This window comes from Nelusetta ayraudi, unplaced genomic scaffold (assembly GCF_046127955.1).
Source record: "Nelusetta ayraudi isolate G7.1 ecotype Tasmania unplaced genomic scaffold, CSIRO-AGI_Nayr_v1 ptg000135l, whole genome shotgun sequence".
In the NCBI taxonomy this organism is placed as follows: Eukaryota; Metazoa; Chordata; class Actinopteri; order Tetraodontiformes; family Monacanthidae; genus Nelusetta; species Nelusetta ayraudi.
Genome location: NW_027466185.1, coordinates 1,282,181 through 1,295,182, shown reverse-complemented (window position 1 = coordinate 1,295,182; position 13,002 = coordinate 1,282,181). Strand labels below are relative to the sequence as shown.

The 13,002-nt window shown below is 41.8% G+C and overlaps 1 protein-coding gene across 1 annotated transcript; it reads left to right on the top strand.

Moving 5' to 3' along the window:
• Window positions 1-23: 23 nt before the first annotated feature.
• LOC142877438 (protein mono-ADP-ribosyltransferase PARP12) lies at window positions 24-12,067 on the top strand. The gene is made up of 12 exons (XM_076012082.1): window positions 24-842; window positions 3,787-3,922; window positions 4,399-5,062; window positions 5,166-5,216; window positions 5,316-5,442; window positions 5,945-6,107; window positions 9,308-9,434; window positions 9,552-9,648; window positions 9,730-9,808; window positions 10,037-10,167; window positions 10,273-10,424; window positions 11,322-12,067. Exons 1-12 carry the CDS (start codon window positions 568-570, stop codon window positions 11,831-11,833), a joined length of 2,514 nt encoding a protein of 837 aa, XP_075868197.1. The 5' UTR covers window positions 24-567; the 3' UTR covers window positions 11,834-12,067.
• Window positions 12,068-13,002: the final 935 nt, after the last annotated feature.

The window sequence follows — 13,002 nt, the reverse complement described above, 5'->3', positions numbered from 1 at the left end:
TAGCAGGAAGTCGTTGAGGGTCGCGCTGCAACACGACACACAACAGCAGCGCAGACCCCCCCAGCAAAAAGCGCTTCTTTCATTCCTTTCAAATCCATTCTCTCGAAATTGGTGTTTTGGAGGTTAAAATTCTTAAAGAATTGGTCGCTTCCCGGAAGTGTCGCGCTGAGACCAACTTAGACGTCGACACCAAAGTTGGGACGTTCTCTCACTGACGATCCCAAAGACACGTTTTTAATGTTATTTTATATTGTGAATTCTTATTTATCTTGCTTTTGCACCACAAATTTCTTCGTGTTTCGAATGTATTTCACAGCTCGAAATGTGATGTGCGTCCCACTCAGTTCATCTCACTTTTCAGTGTGTTGTGTTTGCGTGGGGGTTATGCAATGAGCTTTTACTACACAATGCCGCCCTCGCGTGGGCAAAATTAGTAGCGCGGCCCTGACGTCATGAAAGAAAAAGCTTTGTTTCGGTTTCCAAACTTCAGAAACGATACCAACAGCGGATCCCCACTAAACACATTCAGTCAGTAGTAGCAGCCGCTCTTCCAGCCGTGTGTGTGTAATGGAGTCAGAAATATTAAAGTTCATCTGCGCCAACCAGGGAGCGTTTCTAACCGAGGAGCTGCTATGTAATCTTGGCGATACCGCCACTGTGTCGGAAATTATTAGAAATGAAGACAAATTTGCGTGTTGTTGTCCGTTTGGGCAGCCGAAGGTGGTAGCCAGGACCAACCTGAGACTGTGCAGGAAGCCACGGGACTGCCCCGGGTCTTGCGGTGGCCTTCACCTTTGTCAACGATTCCTCATCAGCGGATCTTGTCCGTTCAGCACCTCCAGGTAATATTATGTCCAAAATGCGTCACAAAGTTAGTTTCTCATCTTCTGCCGCTCTTGTCATCAAATTCCCTCTGGTCATGACGTCAAGTATATCGATTGTTTGTTTTTTTATCATCCACTTTTATTTCTGACGCAAATGGGATTTGTTGGGACAAAGTGCAGTGCGTCCCGTATCAGTTCATTACGGGACAGATTTTTTTTAGTTGCCAAATATGGGACAATCGCGTATTTTACGGGAGTAGACTACAGACGGAAATCAAATGAGGGCTTGTCATTTTCCCTAAAAAAACAAAAAAAAACAAAACGGGACAAATTGTGTCCCGGGAGAGATTTTATTTTTCCCGGGACAGGTGGTGAAAAAAAAAAACAATTCTGGGGAAAACGGGACGGGTGGCAACCCGAGTTATTTGACTGAAATTTAATCGCCTTCAAAATGACAGGCCTTATTGCGTGTGGTGCGTTCAAGGTTCACTAGACCCGTGGTTGCGATCAGACTACTTGGACGCTGCGTTCAAAACTCATAACTACTATAAGAAAAACAAAAAAACAAAACATTGACATTTAAGGAGACCCCAAAAAATTCATCACAAGAAAATAAAATAGGGTGACTGTAGTTTTACAGACATCCATGGACAAATTGTGCTTAATAACGTTAGAAAAGGCAATAAATGTTAATAATGGCTCATTAACATTTTTTGTATTTTTTGTATTTTTTTGCTTAACGTTATTAATGAGAGGAACAAAAGGGGTAAAAAAAAAAAAAAAAAAAAAAAATGTAGCATAGATAGGTGAGCAGTATAGCCGTGTGGCCATCTACGGTAGTGCCTGGTCATGTTTCTGTCCAGAGTTCTAAATTCTTATCTTTCACCCCCTCTAATATCAAAATAATTTTATGTGCAGCTCCGGTTCTTTTGGACTTTAAAACAGGAAACATTAAAGTGGTTGCTATCACGACAAACGTTATGTTGAATAGTGATCAAACCTTACTCTTCATTTTACTGTCTAGTGTTTGGGGCACATTAAATTTGAGTAAAAGGGAAGACCAATGACACCTCAAAACACGCATCTACTCACAGTGTTGGGAAAGTTCACTTTCTACCTGAACTAGTTCAAAGTTCAGTTTACACATTTTAAGATAAACTAGTTTAGTTCATCGTTCATAATTCCATATTTTGAACTGAAGTTCTTGGTTCCCAAAATGTAGTTCTTTTTTTTCTCCAATACTTTGCCATGAGCTACTATTTGTCAATATTATTGACAGAGCCCATGTAGAACCACAGACAGCAATTTTATTTTTATTTTTTTAGCAATTTTAACACTATGTCAGCTTAATCTTCATATATTTTTGTGAATCATAATCCAACCAGGTTGACAATAGCATTGAGAGGACAGCCCTCAGAATACTGACATTTCTCAGTCCACACTAGTAGCAGCTGCAGCGTTCATCTCTAGAGGATATTTTCATAAACATGAGGAAAAACTTGGTGCTTGAATGGTCTTTAGACTCCTTATTATGAATACAAAAAACAAGCTGACAGACCTTAAGGTGCAAATGCTTTTCATTTCTATACTTTACCAAACCTACCTGGAAACAGTTAACATCAAATTCCATTTCAGTCATACTAAAAAGGAACCTAAACAACTACTGGGAAAATATACCAGCCCAGGCATACAAATATAAAGGTGAAAGTTCTAAATGATAGGAGGCTTTACTGTTAACTACAAAGTCCAGAAGATGTGCCTACATAACACACAACACAATCTGAGGTCGGAACCAAGCAGTGTTGCCAACTTTCATTCAAAAAATAAAGCCTCCTGCAGTGCTCAGGTCCATGACCATCCACTACTCAACAGTTGTGGTAAATCATAACTTAAAATAGGGTTTCAAAATATTCTATGGTTTACATAGTTTGAACTGCTTTGTTACAAATAGACATTAGAAATAAGTTGAATGTTTAAATTATGTTGAAATATTTTAATTGAATATGTTTCTACAACACAATCAATAAAGTGCATGACGGATGGCTGTTTACAAAGTAATTAAATAAAGCTGAAAAGAACAAGGGATCCTGATTCCTATCCTACTCTATGCAAGCTATGCAGCGAGAATGCATTTGTTGTAAATGGGTTCTGCAATGGTATTGCCTGCAGCTACGTAGACTAGTTTTAAATGCAAACTCTATGAAAACGTACGAAAGCGCATTGCATTCACTGGATTTAAAATAAATGTAAAAAAAAAATAAATATATATATAGGGACCAAGATCCCGTAATAATGACATACAGGACAACCCCGTCCCATATTGATTCAAAATGGGACGCACCATTTCATTATCAAATATGGGACATTCCTGTACTTTAAGGGAGGGAAACTGAGGTTGTACCTCAAAGTACAATATTCAAAGTGCAAAACTTTTAAACATTTACATTTTCAGTCCGTCTGGGTTGACGTTGACTTTTCCATAAAATTAAAAAAATCTATCAAAAGGTCAAATGAGTCTGAGCGTTCAGAGCTACTAGTGCTGCCTCGTCCATGTGTACCAGGATGTTGTTGTGACGAGAGACGGACAGGCAGCTTGCGGTTGCCAGATTGGGTGGTTTTCCGCTAAATATTAAAGCCTGTTTATGGTGCGTTTCAGCTGGGGTTTCGCCTGGGAGGCTCTGGGCATCTGGCACACATCATGAACAGAGTTTTGAACGGCACTGACAAACGCCAGAATGAATGCGTACAACAACAACGCGTTCAATTCGCACGTAAAGAACGGTCCGTTCACGTTCGCCCAAAATATGAACAGATTCATGAACGGTCATTGAACGCATTCGGACACAACACTGTCCACTTGAGTGTCCCGTTGACCTGCAGCACCTTATCGTTTTTTAAGCGGCGCATCACAACTGGTCATTGTGACATTCTTGACTCACAACATGTGTTGCATTAGTGGCAGGAGAGGATGCAGCTTCTCCCACGACCTGCACTCCCCTCACAACAGAAGGATGCTGACGGAACACGGCCTGGAGGGCCTGAGCAGGGCCGAGCTGAGCACGCTGTTGCTGCAGAGCGACAACAAAATTCTCCCATCTGTAAGTATGGGCCGCAGGCTGTTTGAGATAATGCCATTAAACCCTAGTTCTCTGCTAGTTAGGTTTCACATGTCAGTTTGGGGAAGCCAAAAAGGAAAGGATGAAACAGGGTGGCCTTAAGAAATGGCAGTCTATTAGGTGAAACTTTTGTTTCTAAACTTCCAAACAGACCAATCCAATTTATTTTGTGCCATTTGGGGAAAAAAGGGTGTTTCGCTTAACCTAACCTAACCTAATTTAGTGTCTGCAGCAGTCCTAATGGCATTTTGCCATTGGTTATATACGTAGCCACTAATGCGCATTCATTAAGACAAATGTGCCAAATGGATTGGATCGTGGTGTTTTATTTATTTAACAGACGCAATCCTCAGTATGCACACTTCGTAGGACAGCTTTATTTGGACTTTGCATTTGCTATTGCACGCCTTTGGTAAACCACAACCTCCTCCTCCCATGTCGCCCCCAACTGCACGCAGATATGCTACGATTACAACAACGGCGAGGGGGAGTTTGGTCGGTGCAAGGATGGTTACAATTGCAAGAGGCTGCATGTCTGCGAAAAGTTCCTGAACCGCGACTGTGCCTGCTCCCGGTGCCACAATTTCTACGCGGCGCAGCCACTCAAGGCCCTCCAAGGCTTTCCCACGGAGTTCTTCGGCTCTCTGAAGTCCATCTATGCCAACAAACAGGCCTTGAAGTACCTTGACAGGAAGAACCAGGTGCCGGCGAGGGGCGGCCACCTCGGGAACAAGGGAGCCAGAGGCTTCAGAGGGCGGCGGGATTTCCCCAGGCCACTGCAGGGGAAAACGCGCTCTACTAGCGACCTCCTTCACGCCGTCGACCTGTACGAGCAAGAGGTCGGCAACGCGCAGTCCTACGCGGCTTCCCACGACTCTGACGAGAGCAGCGAGGGCGGCCAGAGCGCCACACGGGGCTGGAACCCACAGAGAGTGGCAAGGCGGGGCCGGGGCAGCCACCACAGCAGCTGGCACAACAGTCGCATGCAGCAAACCCATTCCATCAACGACATCGCCGACGCCTGCAACGTCTTGGAGCTCATGGACTTCGATGGGCCTGTAGCGGATGGCCGTAGCCTCTCTGGTGCCGAAAGCGCTGAGGCGAAAGAGAGGCAAAGGCAAGGTACATACGGGCAGGATCTTTGTGTGTCAAGAGGGAAAATGTAAATCGTTATAAAAAATATATATATGAAACACCAATCGCAATGTAAAATGTTCGTTTCTAGATAAGACTGAGATATGCCTGTACTACATCAAAGGGAGGTGCCTAAATGGCGGTGAGTCCATCACCACCGGCAGTTGACTGTGTAACATGGAGTCATGATTCCCGCCACTTAACGTTCTGCTCTAAATGATATTGTCTGTTGTGTCCCTAGAGCAATGTTCTTGGGTTCATGACAAGATGCCTTACAGGTGGGAGATGAGACAAGATGATCAGTGGACCGCAATGCCCGACAATGAGAGAATTGAGAGGGACTACTGTGACCCAAATATCACGCACAGGTACTTCCCTTACAGTGCTAATGTCCTGCGCCTCGTAAGTGTCAGCCACGAAACCTATTTTAGAAACAATAGTGTCAATCTGCCCAGTGAATAGTACTCGTTTTTTTTTTTTTTTTTAACAATTCGACTGTAACTAAGCATTTTAGACGAAAGTCAGGACAGCAAAATGTACAAATGTCAATTATAAACATTAAAACACTTGTCTTCGGCTATTTTTTGTGTCAAAGCTTTTACTGTATGCATCTACACTTTGTATTCTATCACACTTTTTTCGAGGCAGATAAGGCTTAAATTAATTTGTCACGCAGACTAATCAATTTATGCGGTATCTGAACTAAGGTAGTTATGTGTATGATCGCTTGGCATACTTAAGGTCTGTGTCGTTGCATATTATAACATGAAACGATGCTGTTGCTAATGCTAATGATGCTATAAAACAATTTCTTTTGTAATTGGAAAAAAAAATCCATGAATTAATAGCTGCTTGTTTTGCTGTGTTCAGTAACAGCAACCTTGTGGTACACTTTGACACAATGATGTGTGGACTGAACAAAGTGCGACGACTCTCTACCTTAAATTCCTTGCTCAAGCCAGACCACATCCTCACGACTCAGTGGCTTTGGTACTGGGAGGATGACTTGAAAGAATGGAACCTGTACGGATCTGTAAGTAACTGCAGTCTGGATTTCTTTTTTGTTGTTGTTGTTTTAAATAAATTCTACTGAACACATTGGTTAGAACATAGGAAGTCACGCATTAAAACTTCAGGTGTCGTTGGTGCAGCCGAGTGGGACGTCACACATGAACACCCAGAGTAAAATCAAAAGAACAGACCCAAAAAAGGTACAGGAAGAAGAGTGAGAAGTTGTTCAACTTTACACATACATATTAATAAATTACAGTCCAATGGCATCCTTGGCAATCTGGTCTGTCTGGCAGAGACTTTGATTGTAAAAATGTCTTTGTTTGTAAAACCAGTCGTGAACCCCTCCCGCGCACTTTCTACTAAATTTGCGCTAAACTGAGCATTACGTTTTGTGTACGCAACCCCGCAACGCCTCACTCTCCTGTTTTCTCTTTCAACCCTGTTTCCTCCCCACTGTGTCTTAAGGACACTAAACATGCTTTTCAGCAAAATTTTAATCTCATCTTTGGCGGTTCCGCTTTCACGCTCACATTCTCGACGTGAAAATCGCCAGCTCAGACTGCGAGGCGGCGTCTCCCTGGAGAGATTAGCAGCAGAGGAGGCAGCAATCAGGTTGCGTGTTGTCTAGTTGCCACACTTATAAAATGGGCTTGACTGATGGAAAAAAGAGGCTTCTGTAAAAGTTCAGCTGCAGTGAAATCTGGAACTGCAATTTCTAGTGCTGAGCCCTTGCTATCGATTATTTAGAAGCCCAACATGTATGATTGGTGCCATCTAATGGTATTAATGTGTATTGCAAGCAAACCATTGTTCACATTAATCTTGATCATTCTTAAAGGCTTCGTGTTTTGCCCTCTTATGGAAAGAGGTTCAGCTGATTTGTATGTATATTTTTATTACTCATATTTAAGAACCTCTTGCAAGCAGAGGTAGAAAGTAAGAGTACAGATACTTTGTTTCTGGACTTAAGTAGATCTGTCAGATATCTGTACTTCATTTACTCCCTACATTTGGCTGGTTACTATTTTGTTTAAAAGATATGGATTCTGTTCAAATGATTTCACTCATTGTTATAGTTGTTGCTTGAAGTGGAGCTATTTTAACTATGCTGATGTGTAGTTCAATATAAAACTGGATTATAGACAGACAGACAGACAGACAGATAGATAGACAGACTACATAGATGGATAGATACATAGATAGATAGACAGACAGACAGACATACAGATAGATAGACAGATAGATAGATAGATAGATAGATAGACAGACAGATAGATAGATAGACAGATAGATAGATAGACAGATAGATAGATAGATAGACAGACAGACAGACATAGACAGACAGACAGACAGACAGATAGATAGATAGATAGATAGGTAGATTGATAGACAGACAGACAGACAGACAGACAGATAAATAGATAGATAGATAGATAGATAGATAGGTAGATTGATAGACAGACAGACAGACAGACAGACAGATAAATAGATAGATAGATAGATAGATAGATAGATAGATAGATAGATAGATAGATAGATAGATTGATTGACTGCTTTATTGTCATTGCAACACATAAGCATGTACAACAAAATTGTGCAAACCCCATCCAAACATATGCAGCACAAATACAATACGACATGGTAAAGGCAGGACTGCAGGATTGACCATTTAAGGCGGGGGATACAGTGTGTATACTTTTTACCTATGTACATTTCAAAACTTGTCCTTTCTTACGTTTACTTGAGTAACAAAGTACTTTTACCTTTTGTATTTTTTCAGACAAGTCTCTGTACTTATAAGGACAGAATATGAATACTTTTGCTGCCTTCGCTTTAAAGTGACTTCAGCATAGCCTAAGAATTTGTATTGTATTTTCTTCTGCACGCCCAAACTCTGGAGCCTTTCATCTATAATAATTCAAAGCTACGTTCCTGAACTATTTAGACAAGAACGTAAAATGGTAATTGTAATGGTAGGTGTTTGGTTTTTTTTATACATTTTCTAAATAAATGCAGGACTTATTTAGTCTTGTGCATGAATGGCAATATGTCACCACTTTCATTTATGTGCTCATGTGCTGTAAAAAACAGAAGGGCAGCTGGTGTTGCTTTCCATAAACTTCACGCTATCGATCCTCAGGTGTGTCTGTCGCCTCTCTTGCAGGCTGTTGTTATGATTTAGCACGCTTAGCAACAGCAATGTGTTCAATAAGACCCGAGCAGCAGAAAAATCGATCACTGCTTGCAAGGTGGCATTCAGATTATTTTTGTTTCTCACTGTGATACAAAAACCTTGTTTAGTTCTCTGTCCTATTATTTCGTAATTCAGATGAAAAGATCAGTATGATCTTTAATGGCCTCAGCCTTAAAGGCTCTGAGTCAAGTTGTACTGCTCTTCTTTGTAGTTCAAGCATTCCATGAGACATTCCTGCCCTCAATCTCTAGATTAAAGTCATACTGTGGATTTATTTGAACATAGTTACTCTGTTCCTTCACTTTTATAGCAGTTAGCAGCCGTGTCGGCCAGCTTTCGCTCTTTCCCTTTGCAAAGTGTGCGGGGACGCTGCCAAGTCCTCGGGCTTCAACCAACCGCAGCATTTTTGATTCCCCCACCATCTTAAACGGCCGTCAAGACATTGGCCATTTGTCGGCGTAGTTGCTGGTAGATCAGAGTCAAGTTTTCTTAATCTAGAAATGACAGAGAAGAATGAAATTGTTCCCAAATTCGTCCAAAGGGACAAGAGCATTAAGCCAACAGTGTCGATACACTTCGGCTCGGTGAAAGATGACCCGTCGGTCATGTTGGAAGAGGGATTTCCCATCTGCAAAGAGTGTGCCCTTAAAGTGGATGCTAAAATCTCTGACATGGTGACGTTGTTCCAGCATCTCGAGGATAAAGATTCATGCCTGTCTGTGCAAGTCAAGGTAAAAAATAAAATTGGAATAAACGGAAAATGTTCAGCTGATTATTTTAAATGAGTATTTTATTTCCTTCACAGAAATGTGAGAATTAAACTTGAAAGGCAGTAAACTTAAGATTTATCGTTGCTTAATGCAGAACCCGCAGTGTCCACAGAAGGGTGCTGCTGCAGGCCCCGAGAAAAAGTTATAAAACCTTTATGACTTGACATAAACGCCCATAGCCAGCGATCTTTGCCGTTGCAACAACTATGTTTTTTTGTTAAATGTTGTATTGTAACTGAGGTTGTTCCCCCGCAGCCGGATGATGAATATGACTTGACGGTAGATGTGAACAGTCCGCAGCTAGAGCAAAAGTTCCTGAACAATGCCACAGATGCTGTGGAATTCAAAGCCGGCTCCCAGACGTATTCTCTCAACTTTAAATGTGAGTTCCCCTGACATACCTGAGTAGTCGGAACAGCACGCTCAGGAAACATCTGAGCTTTTTGTTATTATAATAATAATAATAATAATAATAATAATAATCATCGTTGTTTTCCAGACATGAAACAGTCAAACAAGCAGTATGGCACCAAGAGGAATGTAAGGAGACGACCGAGGTTCGTCTCCACAGTCGAGGTCAAAGCGAGCATGGCAACGTATGTCAGGCGCCACATTCCGACGCTTAAGAAAATTTCACATAATACAGATTGTGACCATAATGGTGTTTCTTCCTACAGGAAGAATCCCTCTCGAGCAAGTTTTGGCGACATACCGAGTCACTGGGACAAAACACAGGTCCCAGAAACAGGATATAAGGTAGGGACTTTAATCCTACACATTTTCAGGTCATTTCTGGAATTTGACATTGTGAAATCTGGATTCATTGCTATCATGAGTTCTCCAATGGTCAGGTGTGGGCTCCACTGTGTGTTTGTCTCAAGAGGACTGCAGAAAAATACAGATACATTCTTCATTCAAATAAAAAAATTCTACATCTCTAACGTGTGTCTGTGTGTGTGTGTGTGTGTGTTCATTTTTTCCTAGCGAGTTGCGGTCCAGTGCTCCTCAAAAGAATTCAAGGAGATTGAAGCTCTTTTCTTGAAAACACTAAAAAAGGGAATCATTGTCAAAATTGAGAGGATTCAGAACAAACAGTTGTGGGACACCTATCAGTTGTATGTATTTGTTTTGCGCATCTTGGCATTAGTTACACTTATGTTACTTGTGATCAACTTGGAGTTTGTGTGCATTCACACCTTTCTGTCTGTGTGTGCACTCAGAAAAAAAAGCCACATGAAGAACAACAACAGGGGCTGTGATGTGACGGAGAAGAAGCTGTTTCACGGCACTGACAATAAACATGTGGATGTCATTTGCCACAGCAACTTTGACTGGAGACTCTGTGGCGTTCACGGAACTTCTTATGGCAAAGGTGAGCTGACAAAGAAATTAACCTTTGAGATTACGCTGCAAAAATCCATTTGTTGGAGTTGAAATATCTTCAGCCTTTGGTACTTAGGGAAACAGCCAGTGAAATTTTAGTTTGGCAGTTTCTTAAATATTTTTCAAAGCTGTACTGGAAATCCATGTCCTCAAAATATTCACAAAAGTGAAGCAAAAAAAAAATTAGATCTGCCCTGGTGGTGAGTTGCAGGGATTGCACATTATTTTTATTTAATCTAACCTTCTAATTACACCAGATCATGCAGCCGGCAGTTTTCCATTCTAGCCAATATGTGTGTGGTCACGCCGGTTCACTATGGCACCTATCCAGCCATAGTTCAACTCAAAAAAAATACACAAAAACACATTGCATAGAATAGGATGCTGAGCAAAGGAACGGAAGCAGCATCTACATTTATGTTCAAATTTAGAAAAAAAAAATAAAATCTTAATATTGTACCAGAAATGCTCGTTAAACTAATTTATTTGTGGTAGGGTGAAAATCTCTCTGATAACACGTTGTATGTAACCCCATTGATCTGGTTACATGGATGAGGTCTCTAACTGTGGTCAAGGCACCTGTGGCAAGAAGCATTTGGGGGTGGATGACCTTTTGGATTGTAGTTCCAGAGGAACTGTGTCATGTTTTATGTTGTGAATTTGAGTGAACTCTTGTTAATTACAACAGGACTTGATTGGTCTAAAAAAAAAATCCCAACAGGCAACCATTGCATGCGATCCGAAGTGCTGGGTGTTGATATGCAATTGAATGTGCTAGATGTGGTGGTTAAAGCTGAATACCCAAAAGGGGGTACGCAACAATCCGATCTTGCAACATTTTGGCTTCACATTTTGTATCGTCATGTATCTCTGTCTCTGAACTTAGGGAGCTACTTTGCTCGGGATGCCAAATACTCCAATCACTTCACCAACGAGTCCGACGTCAAGTCCATGTTCCTGGCGCGGTTGCTGGTGGGAGAGTTCACCGAGGGCTCACCGGACTATGTCAGACCTCCACACAAAGACAAAGGGGGCATGAGCTTGTTCGATAGCTGCGTCGACAACGTCGCCAATCCCTCCATCTATGTCATCTTCGAGAGGCAACAGATCTACCCAGAGTACCTGCTGCAGTACCAACTCCCGAAAACTGGTACTGGTGGTGCTGCTGCTCCTGTTGCTGTTGGTGGTGGTGGTGGTGGTGTTGGTGCTGCTGCTGTTGCCTTTGGTGGTGTTGGTGCTGTTACTGCTGCTACTGCTGCTGCAGTGGTGAGGGCTAAGAAAGCAAAAAGCACACAACAGTCAAATCAGAACGCCACCTCGACATCTCAAGTCAGCTCGGTAGCTCACAAGGCGAACACGCCCCAACAGTCACCTTCGCAGCCCTGCGTCATTGCTTAGGGGGCGAACTTCGGGGGTGCCCATGTGCGTCATGCCATTTATTTACTCAGTTTTACCTTTTTTGTCTGCACAACGAATGGAAAGGTGACCTCGTGATGGTTTCCACTCAGGTTTTTTGGGTGCGATATATTGGACATTGGTCATAGCGGGCAGTCCAACAGGAAGGTGTAATTGCATTTTTCAGTAACGTTTTTGGCAAATTTGCTTCTTACATTAATCCCATCAGTCATTTAAGTAGATGCATCTCACTCATCAGTGGCTGTTGTTTTGAGATTGGAGAGAGGTTTTGCAGGTACTCATCAAATACACAATCCAACAACTCCAAACGCTAGACGCTGATAATTTAAGGGAATGCACTGACTCAGATGACTGTAGGGGCCAATGGAAGAATTGACCGAAATCTTGGAACCACCCCTCAAAAACTTGATTTAAAATGGATGAATGGATTTGATGTATAGGCAAAAATGTAAAGAAAGAATACAAATACACACCTGTTTGGCCCCTGCATTGGTAATTTTTAATTGTTTTTTTAGCATAATTTTTGTCATTGTTCTGTTCATAAATTCAGATGTTCGACCAAAGGCAGTGCCGTCTCAGTGTGCTGATGACTGTCTTTGTCCTTAACTCAGAGTCCCTGTTCTTTTGTATCGCCTTTACCCTAATTCCACTGGTTTCAAACAACATTGGTTTTGTGCATTGAAAAATAAATGTCATTCTCTGCTGCACCTATAACCTGTTTTTCTTCTCTCTCTCTCCCTCGTTCTGAGTTATATGGTTTGTCCAAGAGAAAGACGGGAATGGAAAATGCCAACGGCAGTCAGGCTGCACTTGAGTGAACTGAGGCGGCGTCTCTAAAATAATCGATACAGCCGCCGGCGCTTCTGTTGACCAAAGGCAAATCACCAAAACAGAAAAAAAAGACTGATCATCTTATGCCATTTAAAGGGCGGGGGGGAGGACCGAGTGGCTTTCCCCTCGGTTTTGTAGCAGGGGGAGCGAAGTGTTACGATGAGATTTAGATCCTTTCATGTTTTGACTCTGGCTTCAACATGCAGAGAGACAAGTTTTGTTATTTTAGCTGTTTACAAAAACATATTCAGGATACAATGTATAATCAAGGGTCTAAAGTGCAGACTCAGCTGCAATTTGAGAGTATTCACATCCAAACT

What these genes read in the sequence shown, in the direction of transcription:
- LOC142877438 (XM_076012082.1), top strand. Translation starts at nt 568, where the DNA reads ATGGAGTCAGAAATATTAAAGTTCATCTGCGCCAACCAGGGAGCGTTT. An exon ending in GAAAGAGAGGCAAAGGCAAG is followed by an intron (nt 5,063 to 5,165) that starts GTACATACGGGC and finishes GTTCGTTTCTAG; the next exon opens with ATAAGACTGAGATATGCCTG. An exon ending in GTCAAAGCGAGCATGGCAAC is followed by an intron (nt 9,649 to 9,729) that starts GTATGTCAGGCG and finishes TTCTTCCTACAG; the next exon opens with GAAGAATCCCTCTCGAGCAA.